Raw genomic sequence first — 18,446 nt, forward strand, 5'->3', positions numbered from 1 at the left:
GCTGCAGCTGCGAATCCACCACTTGGCTCGGTACCGCTGTCTGTTGGGCGCCATTTTACTCACCGACGGCAGCAGAGGGTGGTGATGGTGTAGGCAACGTCACCACTCCCCAGGTTGGTGGGTGGCAAGAGATTTGAATTTCGAAAAAAGTATTCGGACCCGTCAGATGCAATTTCCTCATAGCTAAGTTTTTTCTTGGCGCGAAACAAGCATTGCGAGGTTTCTGGAATGGTATTTAAACTGTCCACATCGACTTAGTATTTGCCTGTAGTGTCCCTTTAATGCATAAGGATGACTGAACTTTCGGACATCGTACAGCACTCTATTCAATAATGTGGACGTGGCCTACACAACTTGTGTGCTAATGGGGCTGGGCTACCAAGCCAAGCAGAAAGAGCAATATTTTTTTTTATACGCTGTGGGCATAGTCATGGGCCATGTTTCCAGCACCTTCTCGAAGCCGAAGCTAGTGAAGCCTAGTCGATTTAGTCGTATCAGCCAAGCCTAAAGCACGGGACAAGTGAGGCCAAGCTGCCAAATAAGCAAAGTCATCGTGCCTAGAATATAGCTAAGTTCTAAAGGCTGCATCTGCAGTTTGTCATGCGAGTTTCACGCATCTAGATTTGTTGATTGATGTTTCAAATAGTTGCATGGCCATGGGGAAACTTCTTTGATTACTATTGGGAATTTTTCTTGGTCAATATCACCAGCAGTTTCAAATGGTGCCATATCTGCCCTCGAAGTCTGCGCCGAGGAGGGCGGTGATTAAGTGTGGGAAGTGTCAGGAGGGGGGGGGGGGGGGTACGATAGCTGTCACAACGAAACCCGCGATCATATGGCTATCACAGCAGTGTGTGGTTAACTTGTGTTATGGTTACCAGGGGATGGAGATTTTGTGAATGCGTTGACCATACTTTCATGTACCTGTAGCAGCAACATGACAGTGTTCGAAATACGGACTGACCAGGTCACAGGAAAGTGTATGTGTGTGCAGCAATCCATTGACCAGCTTTTTCGGCCACTTGTGAAATAAAGTTACTTTATTTCCTGGTAAAATCAATATTTCAGACTTGCGATTATTGGACTTTTTGGTGGTTCTTGTTGAGTCCGCACTGTCAGTCGGCGACTGTATATGCAGCCTGTCTGCAGTAAAACAAAAATGTGTGCCAAACCGCGTCTTGCCCTGTCACTGTTCCTAGGTGACTACACCGCCAGGGGCAGTGGCCTGCTGGGTGTTCACCAGCTGCCTGGAGGTGCTGTCTGCGTGCGAGGGTGACGGCCCAACAGAAGAAGTGGCACCTGCCAATGCTACACCGCCTCTGTCGCGGCGAGGGGAGAAACAGCCACAGCAGCAACCACAGCAACCGCAGCAACAACCACAGCAGCAGCAGCAATCTACGATGGTGAATGGTGCGGCGTACTCCCTACACACTGTGGGGCTCTGGTCTTATGCCAGAGAAAAGGTGGGTACTGCACTCTGTGGTACCTTACTGTTTTAGTCATCAACAGTGGTTGGTCATGGGGTGCCTCTGGTTGGAACTGACATTTCGTTAAGGGAAGAAGTCTTCAGAAGGGCGGACAGCTGGGCTTACTGGTATATATTCGCGGTATTGAACCACCTGCTATGTCTCAATCACAGTGTGTGTCTTTGTTTGCCCTTCAGTACCATAGTTTAGTCTTCGTGTAGGCAAGAATGAGAAAGTTAATGGTACACTAAAGAGAAAAATGATTTGCACTGTATCACTAAATTACCCTACAACAGTAAAAAAAGAAGTCACTTTTACATTGAGAAAAGGTTCAGTAAGCCAGGAAAGGTGCAAGATCGCAAGATGGATGGCAACGCCTCCGTGAAGTTCCCGCATTAGCTAGGCATGACGTCATAGATTTTCACATTTTCTGATGCCTAAGTAAGTTTTGTCGGTAAACGTGGACCACATTGTATTCTAAAACTGTCTAAAACTGAACAAGTTTCAAAAATTTCCACTAAGCTACTATAGCCCGAATACGGAAAGATACTTTGAAATTCATGACATCACACTGACTTACTGGTTCTAGAATTTCGGTACGAAATCCATAAATGAAACTTTTACCTTCGTTTTCTCTTCTGATAAGCAACCTATCATCATGAAGTAATGAAAATATGGGTTTTGAATGATTACCTTATCAGTGTAAACTTATTTAGTGTATATCTTTAATGTCTCTTAAATTCCCCTTTTCAATGTATTAGCTCCAGATTGTGGCTTCCCTTGTTCAGCCACTGTCAATAACTTTGTCTCCATCTTCCTGTGAACCGCATTCTCCTGTGAACTCCTACTGTTTCAGGGTTTACGAGGTGTTTTAGAGGAGTTATTTTAATGTATTAAATTAGGTGTATTAAATACACCTAATGTCCATCACACACAGGTGTTAATATGTAGTGTGTTATTGGCGACGTTATGGGTGAATATGCCGAAGAAGGCAATGAGTGCCAGTGTTTACCATATCTTTCCACGTATAACCCACTACCACATATAACCCACACCCACAATTACAGCAGACCCCCCTCCCCGAGGAACCCTGTTTATAAGTTGCGGAAATAACTGCATACAACAATGCTCACGTCTTTACAAATACAGCCTTCATTCTTGGACGCATGACTCGTTCACGTTATTTCTTTGGCCAGCAGCTCCCCCCCCCCTCCCCCTTTTGATGATACTGATAATCTTCAGCTTCTGCTGAGCTGTAGACAGTCGCTGAGGGCAGCTCACTGTGGTCCGAATTCTAGTTCACTGGTAACCCATGCACTATTGCTATTGCTGCATGCACTTCGCTAACTACTAAATGCAGCAGCGCACACTGCGCTGCTGTCAAAAAACACCTCAAGGCAACATTTGCATATTACTCGCACACCGGTGTTACTGTTAAATATTTTGAATTCTTGGCGAGCATTGTGTGCACAAAAATACGGTTGCTTGCTCACAAAAATAGTCCCACAGACACCCTACTGTTTCAGGGCTTATGAGATGTTACTGGGGGTTACTGGCATACGTTAAAGCTTATGCACACTTAAGGTGCATATGCACCGAAGTTAATATATAGCATGTAGTAATATGAGCCCCTTTATGGGCAAAGCGCTGCTAAGCCTGGGAGATGTCAACTGATACAAGTGTTTAGTTTACTTACAAAATGAGTGCCATGTTCTCTGAATTCTCATCACCTTGTATGTGTTGCTTTTTCGGTGCATCCCGGCTAATACCCCTGTCACACAGGCAAACCGCAGTGCACTTCAGCGCACTGAGTGTCATTTTGGCAGGGCACTGCTACATGAGAAAGAAAAGTGCTCTTTCAAATTCATGGCGATGACAATCTGGAGTCAGAAGGCAGAGCATATATTTGTTAACTTAAAAATGTATGCACAAAAACAGTTTGTTATTATTAGAAGCAGAATTTACAATCAACTTAAGTGCAAGTGAAGTAATTCATTGCAACCTCAATAGCAAGGTTAATCATCAAGAGCCAAGACAAGACAACCATGAACCATGAAGTTTCATACAATAATCACTGGAGGGAACTCTGGCGCTAGTGTCTACGGGAGCTGCAGTGGGAGCGGTTGACCAGCATGGGAATTATGGGAAGTACATGGATTTGCCTAAACTTCATCTTTCTGGCTTCAAACGGCTTCGTGACTTTGTAAACTTGTCATGTTCAACAAAGCAATGCATAATAAATAATTAAATAAACATGATTAAAATTGTTCGACGCCAGGATGTGAACACAGAACCTGTAGCACAGATGCCCAATACTGAAACCATTATTCCACGGATGCATGCGTCGACAAACGACATTAAATGCCTTTATGAGATGCTTAGTGTGTTTCGATTTGGCCACCTCGTCAAGTTGAGCCGTTGTAATTAGTAGTGATTGTGCATGCTCCTTAGCGCCTTCTGCACTACGAAAAGTATAGATTGCTCTGAAATTTGCAACAGTGAAGGCATATAAAGCGTAATAAACAAAGCCACAAGAATGTTTGTATCCACAAGCACGAAGATCAGATAGAGCCATGTGCGTCCCATCATTCCCATGGTGGCTGAACGATTGCAGTACCAGAGTTCCCTTTAGTAACTATTGTAGGAAACTCTAAGGCCTAAATGATGCATTCCCCCAGACAATTGCGTGGCCATTACCCGGCGTGGCTGTAAACAACCTGAGAGTGAGAGTAGATTTTTTTTTGCAACGTGGCACATTTTATTACCTTGTAACATTAGCAATTAAAAAACATTTTATTAAAAATTACTTCTGACTCTGCTTTCAATATTACTTTCCTTATTTTTACTCATTGCTAACAAGGCTACACACTTCGCCGCCATGAAGTGTGTTCGCCGAACACACTCGCCGACTAGTGCGCTCTGCAGTAAGTGTCACTAAGCGTTCCATGTGGCAGCCTGTGAATGACACTAGCAGCGAAGCGCACTCGCTCAAAGTGCACTTAAGTTTGCCCGTGGGACAGGGGTATAACATACTCTGCCAGCAGTCCAGGTGAGGCTGGCTGCTTTTTTCACGAGCTCTCTCTGTCACCTTCAGCTCAAGCAGTTGGGTGAGCTGTGTGGCCTGATGCCTGGCAGGGAGTCCACTTCCGAGCAGCTGCTCATGGTGATCACACTTCTTTCGGGCATGCAGTCGTTGGAAGCCGGTGAGTGTCAGGCAACTCGCCTTCTCCCAACTGAGATCCCTCTGTCACTTCCTCTTGCTGTGAGTCGCAGGATAATCAACGTTTTGAGTCTGTTTTTGTTCAGTAGAACACTCTGTGCGTGGGCGATTATCATGGGGATGCTACCACTGTGCCAATTGCCATTGACAAATTATAAAATTCACGAATTTCACCGAGAGGCGAACCCTACCACATCCTGCTACATTTCAGCAAAATATGAGAAAGCTGTGCCCACCTTGTGCCGAAAAGTTTGTTTGGGCTTTCAAAAATGGAACAAAATCCTCAAGCTCCGTTTCTCCGCACCATCGAAAGTGGCATGGCGTAGACCAAGGGCTGCATTAACTTCACGGTGGATCGAGCCAAGCGCCTATAATTGAGCAAAGATGGTATCGGTGTTTCTTCCTTGGGCTGTTATTTATTTGCAACACCTTCCTCCCCACTGTGTGTGGGTTGCTTAGGTAACGAGACAGCGTCAGTTTTCATGTGGCAGTGAGCGAGCGTGCTGACGCCGAGCCAGGTGCCGCACTCCTGTATGATTAATGTTAACATGGTGACCGAAGTTTTGGACACTGTATCTCACTCGATTTTTCGAACATAATGCGCACAATTTCGCAGGCATGGTGGTTGAGAACAAAGTTGCCATGTTCGATTTGTCACTTATCCCCTGCATACGTTTATGAGGTAATTTCACAGCTTAAAGAATGCTGTATGGCTACTACTAAGATTTTGGTCGACTCTGCACTGAAAGCAACTTTTGCTGCTGGATACTGACAAAGTGGCACTGGTTAGGCCTGGCTATGTCTTATGGCCATGGCAAAAATTTACTGCTGGCCGACGTGATGGCGGGCTACGTTAATGCATTTATAGCAAAACACTATGCTGAAGGTTCTCAAAATGCCTTCGAAATCTGCTTGTAGCCTGTCCAAGTGCTTCCATGCTTTTCTAGGCCACTGAAATGCTTTTTAAGTGTATCTTAGGACACCACTGCTCCATTGCAGTCCATAGTAAAAACCGCGATGAAGAGCGTGTGTCATTTTTAGTGTTTGGATTGGGGTTATGAACCAGCGACCACTTACTGCTTTCACATGGCTTGCCCACTGTAAAAGCCGTTTGTAAATATGGTTTGCAATTTCTCTCATAGATATGTTCCAAAAGTACACTTTACTTTTTATGGCACCAAAATGCATTTTTGGCTGGTCTGAAATGGCTTGGGTTCAGTAGCATTACTGTTACTGCTCACAGCACAGAATCCTGCAAAGTTCATTAGCTTATAGTTCATTTCCTTCTCTGCAGAGCAATTGAACTTTTTTCAAAGTTTATTGCAGTGAGCAGCAACATTGTGCTAATGTCTGTGAACAGGTACCATCAAAGTAACGAAAGCTCTCCTAAGATGTGTGTACGTATTAGCAAAAAGCATGTGCTAGGAAATGAGAATTACGAGAAATGAGAAAGAAGTACTAGGAAATTGGAATTAAAAGTGCTAGTTTTCTTTGACTATGTTGTAACTCTAGTCAAATGTGACCTACCTCAAGGCGAATTGCGGAAAATATGAAAAATATTCTTGTAGTGAAACACTTCATTGTGGTGAAACAAGTAAAGAAAACAATGGCGAACCAAACATGAGACCACATGAACAACTTTTAGTTGCAGATGCTAGCATTGACTGCTTCCGTGAGCTATTTTGTTCTTCCAGTAACCGCATGTATCTGGGCATTGCAGGAGTCACTGCTTGCTGTCCGGGATACTGTGCATGTTGGTAAATTAATGACATTAAACACTTGAAGAATGGGTGGCATGCACGGTTCATGTCACACATTTTGTGCATTAGCTTTTGCCTCTAGACATGATTGCTTTAAAGACCTTTGTTGTGTTGTCAGATTCTTTCAACCTTTCACAAGTTACCATGAGTTCCATAAACACAGGCACAAATGAATAGTTGTTTGGCAAAGGAGGGTGTCTCATCAGTGACTTGTTACACGATGCACACTGGCATGATAATTGATAAAGCATACTACAGATTATGTTAAAGATGAGAGTGTTGTCTTTTGGGGAGCTTATGATAAAAGTGCCAGTGGAAGCCAGGCCCTGCCAGTGGCCAAAGCCCTGCTTGGCTTGTTTCACCAGCTGACAGCACAGTGATGCATTTTGGTCTGCACTAGGTGTGTGGGGCAGCAGAACTGAAATTGGGTTGTCTTGCGCCAATGTGACACCCACATATTGTTCAATGGAATTGTGCTTGTGCATACGTATTAGGCTTCTTACAGCTATTACAAAACTGTTTTGCGCTCTATACTAGGATAAAAATCTAGGCTTGCGATAAATATCTCTTATTGTGGAGCTTACGTATTATACCTTATTCACAAAGCCCTGAGGAGTAGACTTCAACACTTGTTTAGGTCGTTATTTATGTAATGGGAAAATTATGTAGTACCTTAAAAACTCCAGTAAAACTGAACAATTCTGCTATTAGAGGTCTTTTTTACTTTGTTAACAATGGGATAGGGGTGTTGCTGAAGGTTAATCGAAAATTCTCTCTAGTAGCAAATTTTGTTGCAACAGAAACAGCCTGCAACACCATGGGAGTCACTAGATTTTTGTACCCAACAATGCTCAAGTGTGAAACATCACCTGGGATGATAATGTAGCTACTGAAAAAGAAGCTTTGGGGTAGAAGCTTTGTGCTGGTTAAAAAATGTAGTGCTTGTTTTATAATGTTATTTTATGCCTTATTATGAGCAGCATCATCTCTGGTTGCAGTTTGTGTAGTCGCACAACAGGTGGCTCACAGAGGACTGTTGGATGACCTCTAGTATGTTCATCAATCAAAAATGACGAGAAGAAAAGAAAAAAGCTGATATTGTAAAGCAAATAATTTTGTCCAAATGTTAACCTCTGTATCCTCTTTTGACTCTTAGGTTTCAACTTTTGACCGCCATTATATAGCCCATAATTGGTAGCATGCTGATATTTTCTCCTTCGTAAGTGGTTATTCCACATTATGAGGGGGCATTTTTTGAAATATGTGTTTAAGCTAGCTTGAAATCTGTGAAGCATGATGTACAGATTCACAATTCAGGTTTTCTGAAACATTTAGTCAAACAGTGAAAACTTCTTTAGTGTCTGTTTAACAGCACACACGCATGCACGCACGCACATACACAAACAAACAAACAAACACCCTGACGAGGTCGTTTTGCGGGCTAGCTTTAATAATTCTTGTGCTGCTCGCCATCCACCATGGCATGTAAGTGGCACTGTGAAAGCAGCTTAATGTGTGCTAGATGGCAAGCTTTCTTGTTCAGCAGTGAATGAAGATATACAAGGCATTTAATTATGAAAATCTATGTAATTACATGCACAAGATAGAGGCGTGCCTGATTAACTTGCCCTGCATCCATAAAACTGAGTCGGTTCAGATTTGGCAAATAACAAATAGTACAGTAGAATCTCTGATACGACCAAGCCTGATATGAATTTCTGGATGATATGAATTTTTTAAAAGTCCCAACCCAAGTCCTTACAATCTGTTAAATTTAAAATGTTGCAAACCGCCTTTCACGCTGCGGCGGGTGATGCAAACAAATAAGCTGTCGCACGAGCCCTGGCGGAGCTGGTGAGGAGGCACCGGCATGCCGAGTAGTACCAGGCCAGCATAGTGGCTACGCTGATGTGCTGGCCACATTCCTGGTACCAGGACGATCTATGTCACTCCACCATGACACCAACCTTGCACGTCTCCCCCTTCCCCCCAAAAATAAAAGGAAGCTTTTGCTTTGTGCAGTATCATGCACCTTGTCAGCTGTATTCAAATGCCTTGTAACTTTATCAGGAGCCCGGCAATCACACAAGACCCATTCTTGCTGTGCCAGCAAGATCAGTGGTGTTGGCATCCATGGGTAGCCTTATCACTTCTTCGGTGCATGTTACGAAGCAGCTTTGCCTCTACAAAGAAAAGCAAACAGATTCCTTTATCTTGCGCAAGTCATGTCCCTATCACCATCATGCAGCAGATAGGAAGCAGCAATGAAAGAAACTAGAGATCACCGGGGAGTTATTGAAATGTTGGCCTCGGAGCTGCAGTAACGAACCGCGACGCTAATTTTTCCTTATCGCGCTCACTTTTGTTGCTTTTACTTCTGCATGGAAAAATACAGTGCTGCGGCTATCAGAATATTTTATCTCGTGTTTACAGCGATACCAAGATGCCAGCGCTGCGTCAATGGAAAGCTGGGCTCACGCGATTATCTGTGTGATAGCACCTACCCAAGGGCGATTTTCTTCCTGATTTTGAAAACAACGCACTAAAGAAGTCCAATTTTCTCGAATTCTGCTGCGCATTGCTTTGAAATGTTTCGCCATGAGATAAAGAAAGGTCTTAAGATAGTGAAAAATAAATAATAAAAGATAAGAAATTTTGAGCAAGTCAGCCATTTCATTGCCAATTTCCCGATTCTTTACGTTTTTGGGTGATATGAATCTCAGATAATATAGAAACTTTTTCACCATCCCGAGAGATTTGTATCATCAAAATTCCATTGTATCCTGTGTTTGCACATACTGCCCACACTACAAAATCAAACCTCATAAATGAGGGAAGGTGTGAATTAGTGTAATGCAAACTTGGCCTGCACTTAAAGCCACGCTTCGCTACAACATATTGCAGCATTTAGAGAGGGAATGACTGAACAAACATAACAAAATTGTTTTTGGCTTAGTGCCAACATGTAAGGTTGCCTATTTAAATACTTTAGTATTGCTGTATATGGTTATTCTTATTTGCACATTTCATATGCACTAAGGTTTCGGTAAAGGTGGTATCTTCTTTCTTTGGGGGGCCTAATGGGCGAAGCAGCCTGTATGTAGGGCACGTTGTGTGCATGAAAACATGGTAATTTGGGGCATCGTACGTAACAGAAACAATGAAGAAGTGGACTGCAGTAACAGGAAATTTTTACGCAATGCTTTTATTTAGTCATTAAGCCTAAGCCATGTTGGTTCTCTAACTTGAGAGGAAGTGCCATTCATTGCACCGACACTCCAAACAGTAATCCTCGTTATCAGCTTCATTGTGTTCTGGTTCTATATTTCTATACGCAGAGTTGGACAGCCAGTCTCCACACAGCCAGCTGAGGGAGGCACTCTCTTCCAAGGAATCCTTTCTCAAACACTACCTGGTGGGTAGCTCCTCAGCCATATGCCGCCTTATGGCCGTATGCTGCTGACAGTTAACGCTGTTTGTGTTCTGCGCAAGGTTGCTGCGAAGCTTTCTGGCTGCATGCGAATTTACTCTTTTCCCATCCAGTGAGCACGCAGAATGTAGGCACGCTTGCACCGGGCACTGGCTGGTCATCCTCAGAGCCAAATGCCACTTCTAATGCGACCGTTAGTCAAAACCTTACACGTAATCTCACTCGTGATCACCAATGTTTGTGAAAATGTATTAGCAGCAAGCTTCCCACAGTAGCTGGCTGCCTGCCACTACCTAGGGCAAGGCCACTAGGTCCCACAAATGCTCCTTTGCCGGGGTTGGCAACTGAAGTTACAGTTAGTTGCCGAGTCTACAGTTTATCTATACGTAGTGGTTTCATAACACTTGTAAAGCTGGGAAACTGCTGCACCAATGAAGGCAAGGCAAGGGTACAGGGAACAACCTGAATTGCACCAACTTTGTTCATGGTTCATAACACATGGGTCATGTGTCCTCAGGCAGAGTGAACATGTTTGAAAAATCTATTGAGACCGCATACTGCGTCTAGAACATTGTTTGCTGTTATAAATTAGTTTAGTGGAGAAGGCGAGAGTGCTGCGTAATCCACATAATCGAGCAGGTTCGAAAAATCAGCTATCTGAAAATTGGTCGTTGATTATACTTGTATTAGTCCTTCTCAAAGCTCAGCAACCTTGTGCAAAACCTACGTAATCCAGCTTAGTCATGTAAATAAACAGTAACAATGTAAACAGTGTAAAGAAGCTGGAAAAAAAGCAGTTCTGGCCAAATTCTGATTCATTTGGAAAAAACAGCTATTATAGTCCCTTGATACCATCTCAGCAGTCAAAGCCATTGGATATGCAGTAAGTTTCACCAATATTTATCAATATCTTGTTCGATGTTTTCTTTTCTTTCTTCTTTTTGCAATGTTTACAGTAAAGTGACAGTCGTAGAATTTTACTGTCACATGACAAGTGACATTATTTCTGGTGCCGTGATCAGCACCACGTGATAGGTGTGCAATGACATGATTAAGGGTGGAGATTACCTTTTAAATTACTTGATGGTGTCTGTATCGTGGAGCACTGCAGAAGCTAGATTTGAAACCATAATATGTTCTCACACACGACCAATGTCAAATTTGCGTACCTCAACCCATCGCTCACTTCAGGCATATTATATTACAGTTGAGCCTCGCAATAACGAAATCGGCGGGAAACGAAAAAAAAAATTCGCTTTCACAAGAATTTCGTTGTTGCGAAAAGAGACAGCACAGATAGGTAATGCATCGCAGAGCAAAACTTCACTGTCAAAATTTCGTTAGCCTACTTTGGCAAGCTTTGCTCGAGGATACAGAACAGCATTGCCGACAGTACAAAGTGCGCCGCATGCGTCGACCAGCAGTGGCGGTAGTGCCATGGCGCAGTTTTCTCAGTCGATTGCTTTCAGAGATGCGATCACTTTGGCGAAATTTTGCACAACTCGGCACCGTACGCAGAGCAACAGCGCATGCAGCAGCATTTATGCAGCGCACGCTGTTGCCCATAGGCATCGACACGTCCGGTACCGAGCGCAAAAGTGATCGCATCTCGTGTACCCGAAGGTAAACGATCGAGATAATGTCCCTTTCACGCAAATCTACGTCCGGCGCCGAATCCGCATGCGATGCCTGTCAGATGGCACCAAAACCAGCGTTCTTGAAGCAAGGGATTTGTATTCCCAGATGATTGCTCAATCATGGCCCGATGCGTGACCCTCCATATGCTGCGACCGCCATCCCAAGCACCATAAACGATTCCGTGTCGGTGGGACATGGATTTCCTTATTCTTACTGCATTTTTCTCACCGAGGCGCACATTATTCAGTGCACTGCCGCGATCGGCGATTGTTGTTCGAAACGCACGTTCAATTTGCGTTCAATTTCGCCTCACGCGATTGGCCCATAGGCCTCACCGAGTAGTCAGCCGTGGGGAACGCAAACTGAACGCACATTTCGAAAAACGATCTATGATCTTGCCTCGTAGGTGTGCAAAAACCGTCATCACATATCAGTAGCAACATGCGTGCCGCTTCAAACGGACAATCAGCAAACAAGATGGCAGCCATGACTTGTTTCCAGCGCACTGATCGCTTCCAGGGCTTTGTTGTTCTTGTAAACAAAAATGGCGGCGCCCACACAAGTGTAATAGGGCGATATTTTACGCAATTTTAGTGCAAGACAATCGCATTTGAGCACATCTTGGAGCCTGCTAGCCTTACGCGAGTAGGTAATATGCGGAGTTCCGTTCCGGCAAATTTTGTTGATGCAGGATTGCAGTACAGCAACATTTCGTTGCCAAGAGGTGCGAAATGCATTGAACCTTATGGGTGTTCGCCGGGGATATGAAAATGTTTCGTTGTTGCGGGATTTTGTTATCGCGGGTTTCGACCGTAGTACAACTAGCAGCTGATAATTGCATACTACCCTATCTTCACAAATTATACCTAATACAAAAATTTTGCAGCGAGCAGCTTTTAATGGCACTTTTTGTGCAAACTCTTTTTTTTTTTTGTCATGCTGATGATCCACAACAGATAATTACGGCTACCTGAACTCTTTATTGACCATTCATTGCTGCGTGGTGTGGAGCATAGCGGCACCACTAGCTTTACCTGCGCCTGCTTCCTCTTAACTTTTTCACAAGGCACTATATTTAGAATGTGCCCCCAGATGTTGCCACTCTTGCATATCACAGTAGCAGTGGAACAGGGTGTCAGGTTGCTCCTCCACAGTAAATTTAGACTTTCTTTTCTTGCGGCTTTCACTTCACTGTGATGAAAAAAAAAAAAAAGAGCATCTGCCGACTTCATTTATTATGTTGTGCAGCTTGTGTCTTAAATGTAGTAATTAGTGGTGTTTCATCTTCAGCATGATTCTGGACTATGATTCTTCACTTGCTGCTTAGCTGCGTGTTTTCAAATCTTTTCCTTTTGCCTGCGCAGGATCTGTCGGAGCACACCATGATCATGTTCAAGCACACAGGGCGACTACGGTCGGCCAGGCTTGTGGGCAGAGATCTGGCTGAGCTGTACATGTGAGTGACCGACAAGCTTCATGTAGTGAAAACCACGAATTCGGCCATTTGATCATAGTGCGTGATTTGCGTACACAGTGAAATATTGCAGAAAAATGGCATGTGAGCGGTCTCATGCAGCTATGCCATTGATGAAGCATGGTGAAGCATAATGTGTGGGGCATTCCACTGATGTGGGCTATGCTTGTCAATTTGGGGCATGGTCTTACTCAAATGAACTCTTACGTTACTGCACTTACAGGAATAGATTAATTTGACTGACACTTTTTCTGCGTGTTGTTGTTGGTGGTAGTGATAAACTTTATTGTAAGGGGGAGGGGGAAGAGGAAGGGGGGAGGTGGCTGAGGGATCGTGCTCAAGTAAGGCCCTGGGCCTGCTTGGCCTTCTCTGCCCAGTCCACCGGTACAAGCTGTCAGTCAACGTCCCCAGCACTGAGCCAGGCACCTCGCTCCTGTTTTTTCGTCCCCCGGTCAGCAGTGAGACTGACTGGACCGTGTGTTATTAAACATTTCCATTAGGATTCGTCTACTAGCAACATGATTGCACTGTCTGAAATGACAACTAAACTTGAACTATTTGTCAAATTTGACAATTTTTGGCAGACTGAATTGTCTGGAGACTAAAGGTATCGATGAAGCTAGCCTCCGGTGCTCTTAGTACTTCTTCAATAAAAAGATGCAAAATTTGCACTCTGGTCAACTCAGCAACATAATTTTTAAACTACAGCATCATTGAAGACACAGACACTTCTCTCTAGTTGTCAATTTTCCGCTTCAACATAAAACTGTTTTAATGATATCTCAAACAATGGAAGATGCCCTGAGTGGGTGTTATTTTGGTAATTGCGTTCGGCTAATATCAAGTGCAACTTTATTTTCCCCATAATGAGTTGCTTTTATTCATCAGCGCTTTCACAGCGTATGTGCAAATTATTACGAGCAATCCTTCACGTCATGTGGGGTTTTCACTCGCATAAGACCACGCAATTGATTTCAGATCGACCATTGATTGATCTTCGACCGAGGCTTGACTAGCTGTCTTATCTCTTAGGTTTTGGACACCTCTAATGCAAGTGTCGTTATTCGTTACTACTATACAATTTTGTGCAACATTGCACATTACTGTGCAGCACTGTACAAGAACTGAGCAAATCATGTGGAGGCTCCTGTGCCATTTGAACGCACATGAGACCACCGTGCTTGCACAGATAAGCCGACCGAATGCAATAATGAAGTATGAGGAGGCTTCTGCATGCACCCTGACCTGACAGCCATTGCTTTGTGAGCCTAAAGAGTGCAGTAAAAGAATTAACAAGATGCCTGCTGCAATGAGTAAAAACAAGTTCTCACTGCACAATAGGAACTTACCAATGATCACATTTGCGAAGCTGCGGCTTTCCCACATAGTATGAGCATTGCTATGGCTAGTATTGATATCAACAGAACTAAATAATGCGTTTTCTTGCGTGAACTGACTTGCATAAGTTGGGAACTAGGAAGCAGGTGCATATTTTGTATATACTATGCAAATTTTTTACTCTCGGTACGCTTACTAAAAATAGCAAATTCTTACTTTAATTCAGGTTTCTTGTGGTGCTTCTTTGAAATTTCTCATGAGAATTCTCAGAAATTGACGGAACAGGTATTACAGCTATACATCCATTCAAAACAACGGTAATCAGGCTATAATTTGATGTATTGCAGTATATATCATGACAACTACGTCTTGAAATCAAATGTTAAAACATAAAAGCACCGAAAATGTGAATGTTTCTTGTGGTAAGGAAATAGTTAAATATATGATACCGTATTTACTCGCATAATGATCACACTTGTGTAATGATCGCACCCCTGAATTTTGTCGTCAAAATTCAATTTTTTTCTTTCCCGTGTAATGATCACATCCTGAACTTGTCGCAGCGATATGTTGTGTGCCAAGTCTAGCTAAGGATGATCGCACTTACCATCTGTCAAATGCTACGCGAACGGCTCTTGAAGACATACCAAGCGGTCTGCACACACCAAATATCCTTAAGCAGATGCCCCATTTATTCCTTTCATCACTTTCTGCACTTCCATGAAAAAGAAAGCTACAGCCAAACTTGACTCAGCTTTATTATTTGTAGGCTTCATAATGGTTTTGGTCAACAACAACAACATAAAAGGCGCCTTTCGATTCTTCTCGTCTACACTCGTGGGCACGCAACAAATCGCGAGTGGCAACAATAGTGGCCACGTTTACACTGATACGTTAGAAGTGTACCCTATTCATATGCCGACGCTTGTAATGCAGCTAAGATATTCGCCCACCCTTAGCGGAAATGTGCCGTATTAGGATAGCAGCGAAGACAAATGCCATAGTTTCAGCAGCATGCCCGCCATGTGTTTCTATGTGACTGGCAGCTAAGTGCGCCCATCTCTGTTCCTGTCGCCTCAAAGCAGACATGGCTACACTATTGTCGCAAACTTGCCGATATTAACGATATTATTCATTACTGAAATGGAGGAAACTGTTTCAATGCGTGTAATGTACTCACAAGAAGAAAAATAATCGTGTTCGGCGCGTTCGGCTTGCTCCGACGGCCGCCATTTTTGTTTTGGCGTCCCGCACTGACAGCGCCAGCTGCCTGCTTGTTGACCCGTTGTTATCCCGCAGCAAACACGGGATGAAACAAGAAAATGTTTCTTTTCGCGGGAAATTTAACCCACGTAATGATCGCACCCCTGAATTTGCATCAATTTTTCTGACAAAATAGTGTGATCATTATGCGAGTAAATACGGTAGGTAGGGGTACATGAGTATTTGTGATTTCAAATATGAATTGTGCACTTTTGTTTCATATTGAAGCATTCAAATGAAAAACTTTAATTTTAATTTATTCAACTATTTGAATATGGCCAAATATGCAGGGTTGCTTTTTTTGTCTTTTTTTTTAACTGTATCTTCTTATGTATCCTTTATTTTTCTAAATTTGGCAAGCAGAAACAATTCTGCATTTATATCACTATTCAAAATCCATATTTTTAATATATTCATATTCAGTTAAATTAAATTATCAAATTTCACTCTTTAAGCCCCCCCCAATATAATGGGATGTATTCACAGCAGTGTAAGCAGGCTTTGTTTCTGAGAATATTGCCTTAGAAATGATGACATTCTGTGGCCACCTCCTGAAGCTGGGACTGTTTTACTCGTGATATTATGTACTCTGAGGTATCTTGATTGCAACATCCTGATTAGTGAGTGTCTCTTGCAAGAGCAAATTTTTAAAATGTTAGTGTTATAGAAGACAGGCTTGTAAGCAAAGCAGAGCCAGCTTACTTTAGGGTTTTAGCTTGTTTTTTAAAGGGATTTCGTGTGTTTGCTTGTTAAATTTGTTGATGAAGGTGTCAAGCATCTGCTGAAAGAGTGTCGCAGTAGCAAATGAGTGGCAAGCATTACGTATGACACTTAGACTGTAGAGTTACTGCTCTACAGGGAATTAATTACTAGCTCATGAGTGACGACAAACATAGCTTATGTGCAGATTACACTTTGTTTCTTACTGCACCGTGGGACTAATTTTATCAGTGCCTTTTCACTGTGCTGGTGAACACACCGATTCAACTGCCTGTGTCAACTACTGGTAAAGAAAAACATATTAGTATTTGAGTTTGGCTACATTAGTACAAGTTTTCTAGCATTTTGTGGGGTCACAAGCAACTACTCAAGAAATGTGGTGCTGGTACAACGAGACACGAAGAAAGAACAGACGGTTGACTTAGTTGTAGGTTTACTTGCATCCATTTCTTTTTGTCTCGTCTTAGTGCTGTATCCACCCAATATGCACTACCTGCTATGTAAAAGCATAAACATAAATTTAAACATAAAAGCCTTAGTCAAACTAAATAAATAAAGGCAACCTCTGAGTTGTCCTTGATCATATCTTTATTTATTCATTTATATTTGTTTAATAAATGTTTTTGTCTCTCTCTTTGATAGCTAGTCTATTATCCATTCTAATGCCATTAGTAAAATCTTACATTAGCAAATTTGACAGCTTGATAGCTGCGCAAATTGGTACGGTGTCATACTTAGTGGGCGTAAAAGACTGGGTGAGAAAGTGGACAGACAAAACCGCAGCCCTGTGTTTATCTACGTTTTCATCAGCTTTCATAGCGCAAAATGCGACACTTGCTCCACAAAGTGAGATAAGCTCATGGTTAGCTCTGTTGGTTGAGTGACTGCCGTGGAAAAGCGATGGTGACAGGCTCGGTTCCCAGTTTAAGATTATTTTTTCTTCACCTGTGATGCTTGCTTTCTGAGGAACTAAGGAGTTTCTTCAGTAGCTTTTTGCTACATTCAGATGGATGCCAACTTTCTTCCTCCACCTTCTGGATTTATGTAGAAATAATTTCCTCTCTCCTGTGTTCCACTCAAATTTGATTTAGTATTCTCGCTCTTCTCTGTCACCATCTTGTCATGCAGCAAAAATGATTCACAGCGAGCAACAGCTAGTAGTGATCCTTACTCTCCTCTGCTACTTTTCAATGCTATGAATATAATCTCTAGCATTCACTAATAGAAAACACTACTCTGTAGTCTGCAGACGAACATCTTCCTTGTCGCCCATGAATCCGTGCAGGCAGCTGGGTGAGCCGCAGAAGGCGGTGCCCTTCCTCGTGGAGCTGGTGCGGAGCCAGGCAGACGAAGGATGGCACCGGCTGGCAGCCATTGGGCAACGCCGCCTGCTCGATTGCTATGCTCAGACGTGCGAGTGGGGGCGCTACGTGCGTACGGCGCTCGCCTTGGCCGCCTGTTCTGCGCTACCTATGGACGAACGTCTCCAGCTGTTCGAAGAGGTTCAGCCATGCATGCAGAACCTGCGTGAGATGGGTGCGTGCTGCCATCTGGTGCCGTGTCGCTGCTCCTGTAGTAAAAAAAAAAATTATGAAGAGTTACGAAACCTGAACTTTGGTGCCCACCATTAAGAGCTGTAGCTGATGACCTCTTGGGTTTTTGCAAAGATTTGTTTGTGTATCTCATCAATATGACTTCTGGCCGTGGTTACCTTGTCGTTGCAGTAACATCATGCGTAGCTCAAATCCAAGCAGGAAAACAGCTTCCTTTGTAATAAAGTGCATTGGTAAGCTAGTTGGCACATGACTTCGAAAGCGAACAGTACTAGAACTAGACTAAGCAGGAAGACACAAGACAGGGTGCCGACTACGAAATAAATGTTCATTTTGTGCAAGGCTACATTTAACCCTTAGAAAGGAGGAGAAGATATTATTCCTTACCTCATGCTGCCCTTGACAAAGTTGTAACGGAAGGCATCGAAAGTTATGGATCTGTTCGCTTTCAGTGTGTCATAAGAACCTGCACAGACAGATTTCTTGACCTACTTCATTGCTACCTCGGCAGCCGCAACGGGACCTTATTTGTTCATTAGGAAGGCATATGCATCGGGTCTTTCTTGGTTCCTGTTCCCAGCGAC

At 43.2% G+C, this 18,446-nt stretch overlaps 1 protein-coding gene across 3 annotated transcripts in view; it reads left to right on the plus strand.

Annotated features, from left to right (window-relative positions):
* SIDL (SIDL trafficking protein particle complex subunit 10) overlaps positions 1-18,446 on the plus strand; it is a 103,215-nt gene that overhangs the window by 42,475 nt on the left and 42,294 nt on the right. For all 3 annotated transcript variants that reach the window (XM_055066404.2, XM_055066405.2, XM_050171137.3), the window contains 5 exons: positions 1,200-1,463; positions 4,561-4,669; positions 9,785-9,861; positions 12,879-12,970; positions 17,595-17,845. In XM_055066404.2, the coding sequence (XP_054922379.1) occupies positions 1,200-1,463; positions 4,561-4,669; positions 9,785-9,861; positions 12,879-12,970; positions 17,595-17,845 (793 nt within the window). The remainder of the gene's footprint in view (positions 1-1,199; positions 1,464-4,560; positions 4,670-9,784; positions 9,862-12,878; positions 12,971-17,594; positions 17,846-18,446) is intronic.

This window comes from Dermacentor andersoni, chromosome 6, assembly GCF_023375885.2.
Source record: "Dermacentor andersoni chromosome 6, qqDerAnde1_hic_scaffold, whole genome shotgun sequence".
In the NCBI taxonomy this organism is placed as follows: domain Eukaryota; kingdom Metazoa; phylum Arthropoda; class Arachnida; order Ixodida; family Ixodidae; genus Dermacentor; species Dermacentor andersoni.